This window comes from Aplysia californica, unplaced genomic scaffold, assembly GCF_000002075.1.
Source record: "Aplysia californica isolate F4 #8 unplaced genomic scaffold, AplCal3.0 scaffold00262, whole genome shotgun sequence".
Lineage (NCBI taxonomy): Eukaryota > Metazoa > Mollusca > Gastropoda > Aplysiida > Aplysiidae > Aplysia > Aplysia californica.
The window spans coordinates 157,395-176,571 of record NW_004797532.1 but is presented as its reverse complement, the minus strand read 5'-3'; the positions used below and the strand labels follow the sequence as shown (position 1 = coordinate 176,571).

Genomic DNA, 19,177 nt, shown 5'->3' with positions numbered 1-19,177 from the left:
GCCTACAATGAGTATTTGCTAACGCTGACTGTAAGCCACTCCACTTTTTGTTGGTTGTATTATTTTGATATCTTTTGGTTGTTGAGGACCTAATTCTTTCACTCTCTTCTTGTTACTTTGTTTGGTAAACTGATTTTATTTGCAATCAACTTCATTCATGAAGCATTGGAATACACCCTCGAGTAATAGCCTAAAACTGTCACCACTGCGTAACACCATTCCAAATTCTAACACAGTAACCCAGTTACGCCATGTTGACCTCGCTCAAGTTCAGGGTTACAGAGGTGGGGCTAGAGATATAAATGGCAAGACAATGGACCAATCGCACATCACTTTGAGCATTCCGGTGGATAGCTCCGAAGCTTTCATAATACGGGCATTGAATTGTGTAGGCCATCGTGAACTGGTCTGAGATGGCGTTATTTTTAGACTGCCTCTATGGGCTTTGCTCGGCTGGTGCACATTGAGATTGTGCCGCCTTATTAATATTTATGAACTAAGAAACTCGGTCAAAACGTCATCATTGTTTGGGTCGGCCCATAGAGCATTTTCCGAGATAGATTACACCGCTGAACATTCTATTATTTACTTGGGTGGAGCACAAGGACTTGATATTATGGTATAGTAGATGTTGTAGAGTTGTAGATGTTGTTATGAACGAATAGGCTCTGGCGAAGAACTTGTACGGAAAACTGGTTGGATGGTGGAAGGTAAAGGTTCTTTTATTGTCTCTTTGTGGGTGTTGGGCGCACTAAATTTTTTGGGCGGCAGTGCACGACCGTGCTCTATGGACGAGCCGCCCCTGATAGCGTCCGTTGCCTCTGCTTAACAAATTCAATGTGTTATTTTACACGTTTCCTGTTGTTGTTGTTGTTTTGGGTTTTTTTCTTAATTAAATCGAGAAGCAGGCTGTTCAAACTCTTTGTATTACACTTGTCTCTCAATAGCTCAAGGTAAAAACGTAAAACCCGGAATCCTTTTTTTTTAAAATTCGTTTTGTTTTGTCAAAATGCACACCACGCCATGGTGTTGTCGCTGTTTTTAAAAACCCATAGTGTACATGCGCAACAACTTGTGTACAAATGGAGGAATGTTAGCTACAGACCCTGTCCACTGACTTAGTTGACTTCAAACACAGGTTTGGTCGTGAGTTTTTGGAAGGATTTGAATGTTGAAAGCATGTTGGATGATTTGTTGGACTTTTGAGCATTATGAACCGTGAGTAAAGATCTTTGCTGTTCTTCTTGATCGAAGAAAATCTAATATAGAATCTATCTTTTCTTTTCTTTTATAGATCTGTAGATTGACTATTGACTGATTTGTATTGTATTGGCGTTGGAAATTTTCGGTCTTTGCGTCTGCATTCTGCATTCTTTTTTTTACCACCTTCACATGCACGCGCAATAGGAAATTAAAAGAGTTTATCAAGCTATTGTTTGTCAAGTGTAGTCTAGATTCTATCTCTGAGATCTCAACTAGACTGGAGTCTATTTGTTCACTTGACTGACTTTAACTTCAAGTAAACTTTAGTGTGGCCCTTTACTGTTACTTTTAAGTTACTTTTCAGTTTTCTCAATTTTCTACATGTAGAATCTAGATTCTATGTTTGAACACCATTTGCATTTTTACAAGAAGCTTGATCTAGATCTAGATCTAGAGATATATCTAGATCTAGATCTAGATCTAGAGATCTAATTTTATTTTAATGATAGTCTAGCGTTAATTGCGAAGAGTGACTGACAAAAAAATTTTTTTAAGAAAAAAGGAAAGGAAGTGCCTATTTGCAGCGCCGCGTTGCGATTAGCGCCAGTGCTATTTGCAACGCCGCGTTGCGATTAGCGCCAGTGCTATGCAACGCCGTGTCGCCGTGTGTAAAATATGAAGCTTAATCTGCACTTTGTTATCGGAAGTTCTGATAGTCGCATGGACAGCGCGTCTGCGCTTGAAGTCAAACCATCAGTTTTTTAGCTTGGGTTCAATCCCGGTCCTGGACAGGGTTTTTTTTGGGGGGGGGGGTGTTGTCTTCTTCTCGACTGACCAACAAATTTTCCCCTTAAAGTTAATTATAGCTTGTTGCTTTGTAGTTTTTTTTACGAAGTGACTATTTCTCCGAACGTTTGGAAAAATAGTGCCGATCTTTATTTCTCCGAATGGTTTCCGGCTTCCGGTCTCGTGATTTATTGCCTATTTATTGCAAGAGTTCGGCGCCAACTTTCCTTCTGCCTCTGGTCTGGGATTGGGAAGGAACACCGCATGGCAAGCCCGCCTACAGACAACCTTCAGTAACACCCACCACACACCCACCACCATCATGCACATGTACACACACAAACTTATACACACACACTAACTAAACATGATCAGTGGGCTACTTTTGAACGTATGACGAGCTGAGCTGTGAATGGAGAGACAGTATGAGTGAAAGAGCAGGTGAAAAAAAGAATGTACGAGTGTATCCACAGGCGACAGCAACTACAAGACGACGACACCGATCCCCCTGGCCTGGTCCACAGCTCACGAACGAAAGGAATGCGGCTAAGGCAGTGTTTTGCCTATGTTATTGTCCATGGTTCGCAGGGAGCAAGGGAATGTGTGAGATTTTCTTTGTGTGTGCCTGGAGGGAGGGGGTGGGGTGTGAAAGTCATGCGTACGGCGATGAGCCGCGGGAGAGAACACGGGAATTGAATGAATGAGTGAAACTGAAAGAGAGGAACGACTCATGAGCCCTGGAGTGAATGGATTCCTGTGTTTCTATTTTTGTGTATACTTTGAACTGTTACTGAATAAAGCCCGAAAAACAAACACACGCACGCTCCTCACTCTCCACTTACACACTTTACAGACTTTACTACCACACACAGACACACTCACACATGCACATGCATACACACACACACACACACACAGAGGAGCAAATTTTTAGGTCTATATATCTATTTCAATTCTCAAGAGCTAGTCTGGCTAGTCTAGAGATTTTTAGATGAGTGTAAAAACGTGAAAAAGAAAGTAGAAAGGTTTCACAACAGAATGAAATCCAAATTAGAACAGCCCATAAACAACCACAAAAAATAACAAATAAGGGCGTGAGTCCACCTGTCCGAAGAAGATTGGCTGTTTTAAAACTAAATGTGCGTAATTTTAAAACAAAGTACAGGACATTTAAATCTATATATTTATACATGTGTATATATTTAGAATCTAACGAAGGTAGGAACATCAAATTAAATGACGTTACACTATATAACCCCCCCCCCCCCCCTTTTTTTCCCCCCCAAAAAAAATTGATAGAAAAACAACACATCAGAACAATAACAAGAAAGAAAAAAATACACACTAACAAAATAAAACACCACAAAGAGGAAAAAATAAAAGTAACTAACGTAATTCAACAAATCAACCTGGTGACAACAAGTGAGAAAGAGACGAAGTGAAGCTAGGTGAACTTTCTTTCAAAAGTAAAGAGGTTCGGTTTTTCTTTTTTTTTTTTTTTTTTTCTTTGACTTTTATTTTCCGATTTGGGGACCAAAAAATTGAGCCACGATTGATTGGTCGCGGCTGCGACAAACGCAGATATCGCTAGTTCTATGTGACGTTATCAATAACCCTCCGTAGATCTAGACTAGACAGCACACGAGTGAACACAACACATTAAGTTTAAGAGCAGCACCCTTCATAGGCAACACGTGATATCTGTAGCGAAAAACTGTTTGGAACTGTAGCGTTTCTTTATAAATATTTACTGTGGACATTTTTTGGACCGATTGAACCATATTGTATACGAACAATCTTTGGTAGGCCTATACTATAATTATAGATCTATATAATATCGGAAATTTGCGGAAAGGATGTGATTTCAGAGTGTTCGGAGAAATAGTGCCCAGCTTTATTTTTCCGAACGTTCGGAGAAATAGTGCTGGCCTTTTTTTTATGCAGTGATGAAGCATGCACATTCAGGTTTTGTCCCCAAGAGGAGCTCTGTACAAAGTATAATAGGCCTTATAGCCTACACTTTTCCTTTTACCAATTTAGGCCTGGTTAAAGTTCAATAGTGGCTTTCCTTGGTCTGTGAGTCTAATTTTTAAATTTTTGTTTGTTTTAGGCTCAGGAGAAGGAAAAAAAACCTTCCGGGACCGGGATTCGATGCCACGCTTGGAAGCACTGAACATTAGACTTAGAGAATGTAGACAGTAGACAGCTTGTAAACGTTCTCTAGGCCTAACTTAAAGTTCGAGTTGCACCGTCTTGTTATTGTTGTCCAAGCGTCTTTCGACTTTTAAACTTGCTCAAACTCTAACTCAAATGATTATGATTATGAGAGATGAACAAGACGTCTACTTTTGTGCAAACAATGTCAGAAACAATTGTTAAATCTAATCTAGATCTAGATCTACCCAATATTGATAGGAATAAGACAACGTCATAAAAAAGGAGTCAAATCCTAGGAGGTTTATAAAAAAACTGAGAAAGCTTCCACAATTCAGGCAGAACTACAATATTATCGTGTAAAAACTATGGCTACTAGATCTAGATTCTAGTACTGGCGTTTCAAATAGCACGGGAGCTATTCAGAACACGGCGTTGCAAATAGCACGGGAGCTATTCAGAACGCAAATAGCGCTTGCCAAAAGGAAAACAAACACACATTACACATTCACATATACACACACACACTCACACACCCACACACATACAAATACACATACATGCACACACACACAGACACACACACATACACTCACAGACGAACGCACACCGCACATGCTTGGCCTTATAAACACACACACCACACATGCACGCACACGCACACACACACGCACACACACACACACACCAAAGTAACGGACAAAAATAAAGACAGTCGCAGCTCTTTTCTTGTTGTTGCTATTGTAGCCCCAAGTGGTTTTTGTTGCTGTTGATGTTTTGTTGAAATATTTTTTGCCTCGACTCTACTGTGCAGAAAGTATTTGTCGATTTTTACCAAACTCTTTGTCCGCCTTCTCAACTGTTTCAGTTTCAGATGATTTTTTCCTAAAGGTGACAAAATTTTCATCCTTAAATTTAGCAAAAGCTTTGTCAAATTCATCGTAAGATTTGAATGCCTGCTGTAGAAAGCCTTCCATTTTGTCAGGCTGTGACAAGCATAGATAACTAGGACCACGATGAGAAAGTGGAAATGGTAAATGTTAGATCAAGGAGCTTAAAACTAACCTCCTTGTGTTAGATCTAGATCTAGATCTAGATCTAATCATCAACGCAAAAGAGCTCTGTGTTCACTCTGTCACAATTAACGCCGCGTTAGTTGTCACAGCGTTACTCTGTCGCAATTAAAACACTACCTATTTTATTATATTAGTGCAAATAAACTCTTCATCTTGAAGAGTTAGCTTTTTTTTACTCATACACCCGTTTTATAGATCTATACTTTTTTTCTAGATCTAGTAGTATTTTGCATGCTGACCACGAATACGGCCTTCATTTTTGCCGCTTATCAATAGTTATTGGTGTTTGAAAATAGTAATATTTGACTTGATTTTTAACAACATGGGGGGTTTCAGGGGGGCATGCCCCCCCCACATTTCACAATAATTTGTGAGGCATCGTGGTGAGATCAGGCGCTTGTCAAAATAATGAAATCGGCATTTTTTAGTCAGTTTAGAATTATTTTTTTTTCTCAACACCTCGTATGTCCATTCAAAAACATTCTCTTATGTGTGGAGTTTATGGAAAAACTTTGATTAAAGGCACACAAAATTTTAATTTGCAGTCTTCAAGGACTCTCAGGCTATGGAAGTCGTGAAACTTTGGCGGCCATTTTTTCGTTATTTTACTTCTGAAACCAGGCGACCCCCACCTCCTTCATTCGCAAATATCTTGACTTCTAGTCAAGATAAATGGATTTTTTTTCATCCAAAGCAAGGCAAATGAACTTTAAGATGATACCAATTACCCCATATATGTCCTCAAATTGACGAGCGCCTGATTCCGCAGCGTCGTGATACATTTGATTTTTTGGCAATTAGGATTGATATTTGAAAGCAATTGATTTGCAAGGGTTTTAGTGGCCATACGTGTGTTCTACAGCAAAAATTATGTCAGTTTAGCCCTCAAATCAATGCATCTGTGTGTGGGTGCATAAGTAAAAATTTACTGAAGAGTCAATGCTTCCTTGCCATAACTTCCTAATGTGAGGCATCGTGTTGAAATCAGGCGCTCTTCAAAATAAAATGAAATCGAAGAAACTGGCATTTTTCCGTCCATTTGACAATTCTTATCAAATTTTTGTCTTTTTATCTCAACATGTTTACTGATCCCGTCCATGATTGTTTTAGGCTCTAGACAGAGTCTTTCCCTGTTCAATTTTTCACCTGGGGTGCTTTATTTAATGCATCACTATGAAGCTCTAAGCTACTTTATTATGTATCATCATATACCAAACTGATGGGAATAAATAGAGGAATCTGATTATATCAATTACAATGACTTATATTCCGATTGTATTGTATTTTCTCGGAGACAAAAACGAATGAGAAAAAAAATTGCGAAACACCTCTTTGAAAATTTCAACTTGCCTCATTTTCTCAGCTCTACAGGAAATCAACACAATATTTTAGAGATATGATCCTAGCACAGATTTATACAAGAATTTCCCAAATTTATTTGAATATCTTTCACTGAAGGGCCTTCTTATTATACCAGGCTCCATGTTGTTACCCTCACTTAGCGACAACATAACAATGATTTTTGCAAGAATGTTGTGGAGTTTCGATCGATTTTGGCCTTGAGAGATTGAGGTCAGGCTTGTTTACAAGTTTTACTTCCTTTTGACAAATTAAAAGTAGGAACTGTGTTAAAAAGTGCTCTTTCATTTTGGATTTCGTCAAGCCGCTCGCAGCTGTCGAATGGCAACAGCGGCAAAACCCAGAGCCGCTGTCACTGGCTGTATGGACGGAATCAGTTAAGGTCCATTTAAAAACACATTTCTGTGCAGGTTTTACTGAAAAATGTTGATTTAAGGCATTAAAAAAATGTAAATTTGCAGTTTCTGAGGACTCTCAAGCTTTGAAAGTCGCCAAACTTCAGCCCTTATTTATGACTCCGGAACCAGGCGACCCCCATCTTCAATCACAAATATCTCGACTTCTATTCTCATGATAGATGAGTATTTTTTCTCCGAAAGCAAGACAAATGAACAAGTTTTAAAATTATACAAAAAACTCGACTTGTCCAAAAATTGACGAGCGCCTGATTCCTCCACGTCTTGACACATATATTATATATCATATATATAGCTTTCGATTAACCACTCATGTTGAGAGTTGTGGTGACCACATAGGTGACATAGTGCAGTGGCTCACCATACTGCTGCATCACTTGTATGATTAGACCTCTGATGTTTTTACTTTTAAATTTTGATTAAAGTAAATAATATTTGTGAAATACACAAAGCCTCTATTTCAGTGAATGTTCACTGTCATATATATAATTTTTAATAGTCAAAAATGCTTTAATTATAATTGTAAATGAATTGACTGTTTAGTCTTGCATGCATGCATGCCTAATTTTACATTTTGATGAATGAAGCTTTTGTCTGATGACTGCTTTTAAACTCGATTTTGCCCATTGGATTATATATAATAATATGTATATTATATGTGTGTGTGTGTCAGGACGAAGTTGAATCAGGCGCTCGTCAATTTTTGGGCATATTGAGTTATTGGTATCATCTTAAAGGTTGTTCATTTACCTTGCTTTCGATGAAAAAAATATCTATTTTTCTTGAACAGAAGTCCAGATATTTGCAATTGAGGGGGCTGGGGTCGCTTGGTTTCAGATGTAAAATTAGTGAGAAAATAGCCGCCAAAATTTGGTGACTTCCATGGCATAAGAGTCTTTGGAAATTGCAAATTTACATTTTTTGTGCTTTTAACTCTTTAAGCCCTGAGTTTTTTTCACCGTTTCCCAGAGTTTTTTCTACAGTCACCTAAACCTAGTGCACTATGTCTCATTATAACCCCAAAAGCTTGCCTCCAACTTCTAAATAGCGGAAACAGAGTCTTAGTCATTACTAAAAAAAACTTGGTTCGGGAATAATTCCGAAAAATAAGCAAAAACTAGTACTGAATAATACGAAAGGGTTGTCACTAGTACTGGACACTCCCAGCGATGGGGAACAGGGTTATTACCGCCGAAGCGTCTGATGGGGTTCAAAGAGTTACTCACAGTTTTTTCCTTAAAATCCACACAAAAGTGCTTTTGAATAGACATACAAGTTGTTGAGCAAAAAAACAAAAATTCGAAAAAATTTCCAAACTGGCAGATAAATGGCGATTTGTCAAATTTCATTATTTTGACAAGCGCCTGATTTCACCACGATGCCTCACACACACATATATATAATATAGACCTCAGGAGAGGAATCTAATAGCGGGTCCCCACTAGCGCGATTGGGTCAGGTCGGGTCGGGTTGATATGGTAGTCGGGACTAATTAAATTGAGAGTGCAAAGCGACCATCGTGGCACAAACCAATCGACACGGTCAGTGACCTTCAAAAACAAATGCGTTTGTTTTCAGATCTGCGGGTCGCATGATCAGGTGTTTGCAGCCGATAACAACAAGGCTGAGTCACGTGTCCATGTTGACACTGCGATGTCATTTCAGGCATTTCCGCGTGAAATTCCATCAACAGTTGACAACAATGGAGTCCATCTACTTACAGAAGATAATAGAAAGATATCGATGTAACCCATGTTTATGGGATTCCAGGCTGCTACAGTGCTGCAACAGGGAACTGCGGAAAGGAGCCCTGGAAGCCATTGAGGTTAAAGGTATCTCTACTTTAACTTCCAGGTTGTCAGAGGTACAATCGCAGCGGGGTTGTAGTGTGCACTGAAACCACCAGAAAACGGCCCGACCTGACCTTACCGTACCCGACCCGACCGCGCTAATTGGCACCCCCTATTATGAAATTGTAAAATTGGCGGTCATGACAACCAATAGGCAAAGATTTCACATTTTTCACTCTTTTCCTCAGATTCCAGAAGTCGCAAGAAGTGGGGCAATGGGAACCAAGAGTTACAGGTGCCTCTTAATGTGAGTGTCTTGGTTTTACTAGCTTGCTGCAGTTTTAAGACAAGATTACTCACAGTTATTCAAACTAGCTCAACAGCTTTTGTCACATTTATCTGATATGTGCTATTTATTTTAAAAGCAGTGGTATGGGGCTTTGCTGGAAAGGAGTGATGCTGAGCCACTCAAATAACATTATAGATGCAAGCAAAAAGAAACCTTCAGCACATATATGCATTCATAGAAAATCAATGATAGACGTCTATGTCGAAAGACTTCAAAATGGAAATCTTCGCTAGAGCACTAGATTGTTGTTAAAGTATGGCCAGTGCAAATAACCTTTATTCAAGCAGTCTAGCAGTCTGATGCCCACACACAAACAGATGGGGGGGCCAACAGGTCATGGCAAGACTGACAGTCTATAGAGAGCTGCAAGGCCAACAGCTTATGGATGCCATTTAAAAATGCACAACCAGGAAACTATAACGTTTTCATTACTAGAGTTTCTCTAGCAGTTAAAGCATCTTTGGTGATCTCAAGTGATCTCCCTTAAATCAAGTCGGGGGCAGATTCCGCCTGGCGCTACCTAAATCTATCTTTAATTTTCTAGGACAGCATAGCGATGTCATAGAGGTTGCTATGGGAAGGGTTTTAGTGAAACTGGAGAACATACAATCTATTATGGTACATTGTAAAACATGTGTGAAGAGAGGTAGGGGGACCATGGCCCCTTTGTACCAAATGTAGCCCCACTACTAGCTAAAAGTATTCATTCTCTTTATGGCATCAGATTTATAGCAGTTAAGTTCTTTTGTTTCTTATGTTTTATTTGTGGGGAATGGAAAATTTCAACTCAGCCTCACCCCCAGTGGGTCGGGGGGATATAAATAGACCCACTGCTTCGTCTGCAGAGGGTGCAACCCCCTCAAAGGCGAAGTGTCGCACACGGACCCCAACCCTCTGGGATCCGTGTGCGACATTTTCTTTGGTGTATCCTCCTCTTCTCCTTCCTTCTTTCTTTCTTCTTCTATCTTTCCTACCACTGCTGACCTCATGTGCAGCAAAACGAGAGGTCACCCATCCCACAGAGTGGGCGCCTCGTTGACCGTGAGGTGCGACCCGTGCAGAGGGAAACCGGGTACCTGGCGGTTGAGGTGAGATCAGTCCACGGACTGTCCCTCGCCAACACACCTCTTTGGCCCAGGTTTTCCTCTTAGACGGGAGGGTGGCATGGCCCATGCCACTCAATCGGTTGAGAGCTGAAACCCCATCAAGCCCTGGGTCAATCTTGACGAGAGGGTCTTGTACTTTCTCGTTGAGAGTATAGCTCCGGGGTAGCCCTGGCACAGCTCTGGTCATCCGAGCAATGTGTCCCCTTGTTGGGCTCTGTGGCGGGCGGGGAGCCCCGGAGTAGAATAAAATAGAAAACTCTCATGGAATCCAAATAAAAAATAGACCCTTCCCCAGCTCCCAACGTAAAGAAGTCTCGGCTCGCGGAAGCAGGTGCGGCCGCCGAGCCGAGCAAAAGCTCAAAAAATGGTAAAAGGACCTTTACCGATGCCTCTTTTCTCCCTCCTCCCAAGGAGCTTCTGAGGCAACCGTACGTGGCCATCTCCAGTACCAAAGACGCACAGAGAAGAATTACCGATCTCAACCTCTTTAAGACAGGAGATGCACTACGGAAAGTTCTGGGATACATTCCCACATGTGTACAGAAACTTTCCTGTGGTGCACTCCTTGTCAAGTGCGCAACCGAAATCGAAGTGACCAAACTCCTGGATACCACGACCTTCGGTGGTATTCAATGTAAGTCAGAGCACTACCAAAAATTTAACCGCTCGAAGGGCGTGGTCCGCAGCCATGAGCTGAAAGGCTGCTCCATGGAAGAGATTGTGGAGCACTGTGAGGGAGTGGTCGAAGCCCGCCGGATTACTCTTCGGTGGGGGGAGACTACTATCGAGATGAACACGATTGTCCTAACATTCGAATCGTGTCGCCCTCCAGCCACCGTTCGGGCATCTTACTTGGTACTCGACGTACGACCCTATGTGCCGAACCCTCTGCGCTGTTTCAAGTGTCAGAAGTTCGGCCATAGCCAGTCACGGTGCCGTCACGCAGCCGTGTGTCCTCGTTGTGGCAAGACCGGGCATCCTGAGAAGGAATGCAAGGCTAGTCCTTGTTGCCCCAATTGCCACGGCCAGCACACAGCTTTCAGCAAGGAGTGTCCGACTTGGCTCCAAGAACGCGCCATCCAGAAATACAAGGCGCGAAATGGCTGCTCCTTCCAGGAGGCTCGTAAGGTTGTGTGCCCGCCAATCACAACCCCAGTCGTTGGCCGGTCATATTCAAAGGCAACCCAGATGGTCACGAGGTCGGCAAGTAATTCTACTGCCGACCTCCCAAAGCCCGCGGTCAACAGGCAAGTCTCTGTGCCAAAGATCACCAAAAATAAAAAGCCCGCTACTATCCCTGTGGCACCCCCCTTTGAGGTGCCACTCTCTAACAGCTATGGGGTTCTAGGGGAGGACGGGGAGGACTCTTCCTCCGCCCCCTCTTCTCCCCCTCACCCCTCTTCTATCATTTCTTCTTCTTCTTCTTCCACCTCACAGCCCATCCCTCTGATGGAGTGCGGGGTGGGCCTTCTCCCCTCCCCCCAGCCCCCTCCCCCCCCCTTCCCAGCCCCCTCGGTCTGCTCCACCTCCCCCTACCCCTCCAGCAGACAAACCCCTGCCTATGGAGGAAGACAGCTCCGACCCCCCCTCCCCGGCCTGACCCAGGGAGGGGCGGAGTCTGTCACTCCTCCAGATCCCCCACTAGACCGCCGTCCAATCCAGGACGGCAACCTAGAAAAAACTCTGCCTCCCCCGTAAGGAGGAGTCAGAGTGTTTCTTCGAAGCCGGGGCCTAAGTGCTCCAAATCAAAAAGTAAAAATTCATAATGGCGGTCCTGCAATGGAATGCCGGCGGAATCCGACCTTCCATTGCAGAATTGCAACATTTACAGGCCACACTGTGCCCACGGGTGGCCTGTATTCAAGAAACAAAATTCGCCCCGGCTTCAACCATAGACTTAAGAGGATTTACTGCATACCATCACATTCACACGGAGAACCAGATTGCTTCCGGTGGTACCACCATCTACACCGACAACCACACACTCCACAGACAAGTACATCTTAAGACGACCCTCCAGGCTATTGCCGTACGGGTCACCCTGCACAGACCAATCACGATCTGCTCAGTTTACATCCCACCAACTTACCCCCTCAAAATAACCCAACTAAATGACTTAAAGTCTCAGCTCCCAAAACCTTTTATTTTGCTAGGTGATTTCAATGCCCACAGCCCCCTTTGGGGAGACAAACCTATAGACCAGAAAGGAAAAATAATAGAAAACTTTTTATTTCAAAATAACATCTGTCTCTTAAATGATAAATCCCCAACTTACAGAAACAGAGCCACTTATGGCACTTCATCCCTTGACCTCACCTTTTGTACCCCTGACCTAGTCCCAGATCTTGAGTGGTCTGTGCTGGATGACCGTACGGACCATTTCCCAATTCTCCTAAAAAACAATAACCTCCAAAACGACCCGATCCCAGAACGCTTCAACTTCAAAAAAGCCGACTGGGACGGGTTTGCCAATCAATGTTCCAAGATTCTTAATCCCAATTTCGACCACAACTACAATAAATTTCACGAAAAACTCTTAGAAATAAGCCACAATCAAATACCAAAAACAAAAACAAAACCCCGGAGGAACAAGGTCTGGTTCTCTTGGGAGTGTGAGGACGCAGTAAAGAAAAAGAAGGCAGCGTATCGAAAGGCCGTGAACAACACCACCATAGAAAACAAGATAATTTATTTAAAGGCTCGAGCTGTGGCACATAGATGCCTCAGGGAGAGCAAAAGACAATCATTCCAAAAATACATCTCCAAAATCAACAGCCAGACACCACTCAACCAAGTTTTCAAAATTGCTAAAAAATTCTTAGGTAGACGCACAGACACCATTCGGCACGTCCAGAGGCCGGATGGAACCACAGCTGAAACACAAGTAGACATCGCAAAAACAATAGCTACATCTCTCTCCAAAAACTCTTCCCAAGCAAACTACAACACCACTTTTCAAAACATCAAAACTAACAGAGAAAAACAACACCTGAACTTCCACTCAAACAACACTGAAACCTACAACGCAGACTTCACAATAGACGAACTAACATTGTGCATCTCGGACCTGGGCGATACAGCCCCGGGACCGGATGACATCCACAACAAGATCATTAGACACTTACCCTCAGAAACACTCACACTCCTACTACACATATACAACGACATGTGGCGGTCGCACTCCTTTCCGGAGTCTTGGCGTCTCGCCACTGTCATTCCAATACCCAAACCAAACAAAGACCACACACACCCATCCAATTACAGACCTATAGCTCTAAAGAGCTGTCTCTGCAAACTAATTGAAAAAATGATTCACAGGCGACTCATGTGGTTTCTGGAAACGACGGGCTCGCTGAGCGATCTCCAGTGCGGAATCAGGAAAACTCGATCCACTCTGGATCATCTGGTCCGCCTGGAGACCTTTATACGCGAGACGTTCGCTGAAAGGGGCCACATGATCGCCATCTTTTTTTACCTAGAAAATGCTTTCGACACAACCTGGAAGTACGGCATTCTTCGAGACCTGCACACACTCGGCATGCGCGGTCACCTCCCAGCCTTCGTTGGCAACTTCCTGAAGAACCGTTCCTTCCAGGTTCGTGTCGGATCCTCCCTTTCAGACCCCCACCAACAGGAGGAAGGAGTCCCCCAGGGGAGCATCCTTTCTCCTCTCCTATTTGAAATTAAAATAATTCCATAGTGAAAACCCTCCAAAACAGCATAGACAGCTCGTTATACGTTGACGACTTTTTGATATGCTGCCGTTCGAAAAATCCTCATTTGAGATCTATGAAAAGGCAGCTGCAAAAACTTGAAACGTGGGCAAACAATAACGGTTTCAAGTTCTCCCCGTCAAAGACAGTTGCAGTACACTTCTGCCGAACAGGCAGACGTGTGCTGCAGCCGGATTTGACACTATACGGGGAAAGGATTCCCGTCCAGGACCAAGCTCGTTTCCTCGGCGTCATTTTCGACAAAAAACTTACATTCATACCACACATCAAAGACCTTCGTGTGAGGTGCCAGAAAGCGTTAAACGCTATGAAAATTCTTTCGAATCCGGAGTGGGGCGGGGACTCAAAACACCTTCTCCACTTGTACATCTCCCTTGTCCGGTCCAGGCTTGACTACGGTTGTCTACGGGTCGGCAAAACCACACGTCTTAAAAATACTAGATCCAATACAAAACCAAGGACTCCGCCTCGCTCTGGGGGCTTTCCGCACTTCTCCGGTGGAGAGCCTCCAGGCCGAGGCCAACATACCACCACTCTCACTCAGATGCACACAACTCTCACTACAATACGCAGTTAAACAGAGCTCAACACAGGAAAATCCAGCGCACAAACAAATCCAGAAACCATATACAGATTCCAAAACAACGAAAAACTCATCAAACCTTTCGGCCTCAGAATCCTTGAGGACCTCAAAAACTTACACTTTTCCAAACAAGACATCCAACAAATTCTTTTCCCCGACCTCCCTCCGTGGCACCTCACCAAGGCAAAAGTAGATTTACAGCTGACCACACACAACAAAGAAAGCACAAACACCAAAACTTTTCAAGCAGAATACAAAAAACTAATAGATAAATACCCTGGTGCGGAGCTCATCTTCACGGATGGCTCCAAAAAAGACAATGAAGTGGACGCCGCAGCCCTATCTCCCAACAATACACACCAGAGGAGACTCCATCCTGAAGCCTCCATTTTCACTGCGGAGGCCACTGCCATTGACATGGCACTGGACTCTGTAGAAAATTCTCCTAACAAATCTTTCCTTATCCTTTCTGACTCTCTGTCTTGCATCACCTCACTCATAAACTACACTCTTACATCCAAAAATAGTTAGGCTACAACAGAAAATTCATACACTATCCGAAACAGGAAAAAACATAATGTTCGCATGGATACCCCAGCCATGTGGGCATCCGAGGAAACGAGCAGGTAGACGAACTGGCGAAGAAAGCTTCATCCCTTCTGCTGGGATCAACGACAAACACTCTCCCACAGACTGACTTTAGAAATAAAGTCAAAAAGTACTCCTCCAGCCTGTGGGAGAGCCACTGGGAAAACCAGAAAAATAATAAACTATACGAAATAAAACCCAAACTAAAACAGCGAAATCCTTCGGACCTCTCCAGAAGAGACGGTCATTTTTACTCGATTGCGCATCGGACACACAGCCCTGACCCACAAATACCTCCTTTAGGGAGATGAGAAGCCGTTCTGTGTCGGATGCGACACAGATTTTACCATTAGACACATCTTAACCGAATGTCTGGACTTTGGAGAGATCCGAAGGAAATTTTATAAATGCAAGAAATTGCAAAATATCTTTTCCGTTGTTGTTCCCAGCAGAATTTTGAATTTTATAAAGGCCAATTAGGCCTTTATGGCAAGTTGTAAAAAGAAAATGAAAACGTACCATTAAAAATTTTTATTGTTACCTATAAGAGTTGTTTTAAATCACAAATATATTTACACTGAATTTTAATATTTTAACATTTTAGCATTTTAAAGTAAATTAGTTGACCAATCGTGCTGCGAATATTTGCGAAAGTAAACAACTTGTGTTTCGCGCGCTCATATGACCTTAGCAGTTGCGAGCGCCGTAAAACCCTATACTACATACATACATACAACTCAGCCTGAAGTATGCATACATGTTCTTTCCCTTCACATTAAGCCTGTTGTGTGTGGTAGTTGTAGTGATATATGTTGTCAATTGTTGCACATTTAGTATAACTCCTAAAAACTTGTGCTTTTTTGTTCATTTTGTTTAGCTTATGGAAAACTTTGAAAAATACAGTTGCATCAGACGAAGACTAGAAGTGTTAGCTGAATGACCTTTCATCAAGGGTTTGTAAAAATCATTTTAAAAATGACATTTTGCCCAAAGGTTTCCTTCAATATGCTTGTCTTCTTTTCTTTTTACTTCCAGGTACCTGCAGTGAAGGAAGAAGTCCCGCCCCAGTATCAGCATTATCTCCATTTGCTACAAGAAAGAAATCGGTATGAGTCGTTCCTCTCGGCGTCACTTTTCACCCGATTGTCTTACTTTTAGTTAGCGTGACTCAGCCGCCCGCCGGAGCTCCCCGGCTCGCGAGGTTATTGAACCCTGAAACGACTTTGCCAGTGTTGGTTAAGAAGTTCGCATTTTTGTCTACATTTGAAACTATATAACTTCTTCCCCATCCCACACAGCAAATCATTATACTGATGTACTAAAAGCTCAATGTCTGAGATTTATTCTGCGTTAGAATGGTTGATTTCTGTGCCTTTGTTTTTGTTCTAGACAGGTGTTTGTAGAGTACCCAATTTGTCCTATTTTAGTTACATACTTATGAATAAATGATTGTTTATTTAAAAACAGCACGACAGATCTCTCCAAAATCTGTGTTAAACTGACTACGAATATCATGTTTTTACTGTGAGAGATCTTAAATCTGCGGAAGTAGTAATAGTGAAGTTATAGGAGAAGAAAGATGCACATTTGCATTTTTTTTACTAAAGACACTCAGCGTTAGCTATTGTTTTATCATTAAACAAGAGAAAGTTACTCTGCGTTTGTTCACGAATTGTGCTGTGTCTATGGCAGCCTGCATACAACTAAGAAAGATATATTATGTGATTTAAAAAACCACAAAACTGTGTAAATACATGAGTAGAGATCAACTTCTTTTTTAGCTTTTTGTGTCAGAAATATGCGAGGACACTTATAAATGTAAAGAAATCAGAACATTGTCAGTTATTGCAAATGGTCATAGACACAAAAATAAAAACTGGAAAAGTCTGGTGCTGATTCAGTGTCACTAGAAAGGTAGAAATTATTCTTATAACCCAATTACGAGAACTTCCCTGCTATTCAGTCAACTTACGAAACCTAGACTTAACGTTTTAAGAAAAGTAAGGAATTTCTGGAGTGTAACAGATACTGTTCGTGTATTACATTGTAGATGTATTCTGGCACTAAAATTGGTTTGTACTTTTTCAGAGAGAGACTTCAGGGTAATTTTTATAAACTTTCGAGAAAATATGCGTATATTCACGATTTTATTAAACACATGAAGTTGTATTTAGAGAAATTACTTCATAGCGAATTGTGTGCCAGATGGATAAAGTTGCAAAATTACAGATTTCTATTATATGGGCAGATACCATCTTTTCTGAGTATCTGCACCAATGTTATGTCGTTCATGTTCCAAAAGTTAGACATTTTTTGTCTTGCCGGTTTTTTTTATATTGATATTTTTTCATTCTCACTTGTCAAAAAATTTTTACAATTTGGCATTGCCGACTTCAGCGTGTCTAACAAAATAACCAGACAAGTTACAATGTCCGTTCTTTTTTGAGTCTCAAGAACAAAAATGCGTGCTTTGGATGCATTAAATGATAATCACCATAAATACAAAAATACACCTAAAACTGTGCGTTGAAAAGTACCACAAATTAAGTAAACCCAGATAGAGCGGCGACGGGGAGCTGACCCCCATGACACCGACATGATAAGGCCCTCGGCGGGGAACCCTCCGCTGCAACTAAAATTTCACTGCCGGTGCGCTGTGACCTGTGATTTTTATTAATATTTTACTGTTAAAGTCAAAGTAAAAAATTTAAGATTTTGTCATGGCGTAACTTTTTTGTCAGTGTGCATCTAGCTGGCAATAGGAATGAAATTGAATCTAAACTGTTGTTGGCTCTTAACACTGTAATTTAGGTTTAAAGTTGTCATTTGTTCAGGCATGTTGTTGTGGCTGAGTGAGTTTGTCCCAGTGGGAGAATATCCAGGAAGGAGGACAATAATGTCTGTGTTCGTATTCTTCTTCTTTGCGTTCCCCTGCTAGATTTTCAGGGATAGTCGACTGCTGGTCATTCAATCCTCAGTGTTACTGATGTTTAGGGATGTAGCCATTTTTTTAACTTCATACTAGGACCACTAGCCCTCAGGCAGCCACAGTCCAATTTCAAAGGTACTCTATGTTTTTATAATAACTAGTGTAATTTCAGTTTTGACAGGAATTAATAATGGATTTTGCCTGGGTGGCGGCTAAAGCCTACTCTTATCGTCTTTAGAACCACCAAGGGATCTTTAACATGGTTGACTTGCACATGGGACCCTCCGAGAATTTTTGCCCTCACCCGAGAAGACTAGGTGTTCGATCTTACCTTCCCTATGCTAAGGGGTGTATCTGAAAGACAGCAGTAAGAAGGAGCCAGGAATAGCAGTAGAATGAGTCAGGGATAAAGGAGAGAGGAGCTATAAGGAGACTGGGGGTGGGGGGCAGAAAGTGGAGATAAAAGCAGATGACAGAACATGACTAGAGAACAGTAAAGGAAGTGAAAGAAGAAAATTTTTTCTCTGTTGCCAGGTTTCAAACCACGGCGCACGAAATCAGCCGAAATCGCGCCTTTTAGTTGTACCGCGGCTCCTGCCGCCCAGCGGTGATTTATCTCCTCGCCCGGTACCTGTTGACCTTTATTATTGGGGTCATTTGACCCCGTCGCACCGTTATAAACTGGGGTGCGTTCTTGATAAAATCGTCTCATTTACTGTCTAAATTACAGTGGTGCCGTAAGACCCACCAAGTAGTTTTAATTTACAGACTTTAGCAACACCATTTCTCAACCTTTAAAAGAAAGTCCCAGTCTTCTACGTGTTATACCAAGTGTTCTACACGTGTCTGTTTGCTGCCTGTGTAACACGCTTTTCTTATTTCAAACTGAGGATAAATAATCATTTATTACAACAAAACGGTGCATTGAATTTTTTTGGGGATTCGATTTGTGAGTTCATTAATAAATCATGATTTGAGTGTATAAATTTCAGTTGTGGTTGTTAAGCTACATCGGATTATTATGTTGGGCCCCCGAATTTACTAACATTATTGACGTATACAACGAAGACCTTAAAATGGAGCACACCCCTGAAAGTCATGTAT

The 19,177-nt window shown here is 41.9% G+C and overlaps 1 protein-coding gene across 4 annotated transcripts in view; it reads left to right on the top strand.

Annotated features, from left to right (window-relative positions):
- Positions 1-887: 887 nt before the first annotated feature.
- Positions 888-19,177, top strand: part of LOC101861959 (katanin-interacting protein) — a 101,399-nt gene continuing 83,109 nt past the window's right edge. For all 4 annotated transcript variants that reach the window (XM_005100840.3, XM_005100839.3, XM_005100838.3 and 1 more), the window contains exons 1-3: positions 888-1,218; positions 9,033-9,091; positions 16,180-16,250. In XM_005100840.3, coding sequence (XP_005100897.1) covers positions 1,212-1,218; positions 9,033-9,091; positions 16,180-16,250 — 137 coding nt within the window. In that variant the 5' untranslated portion in view covers positions 888-1,211. The remainder of the gene's footprint in view (positions 1,219-9,032; positions 9,092-16,179; positions 16,251-19,177) is intronic.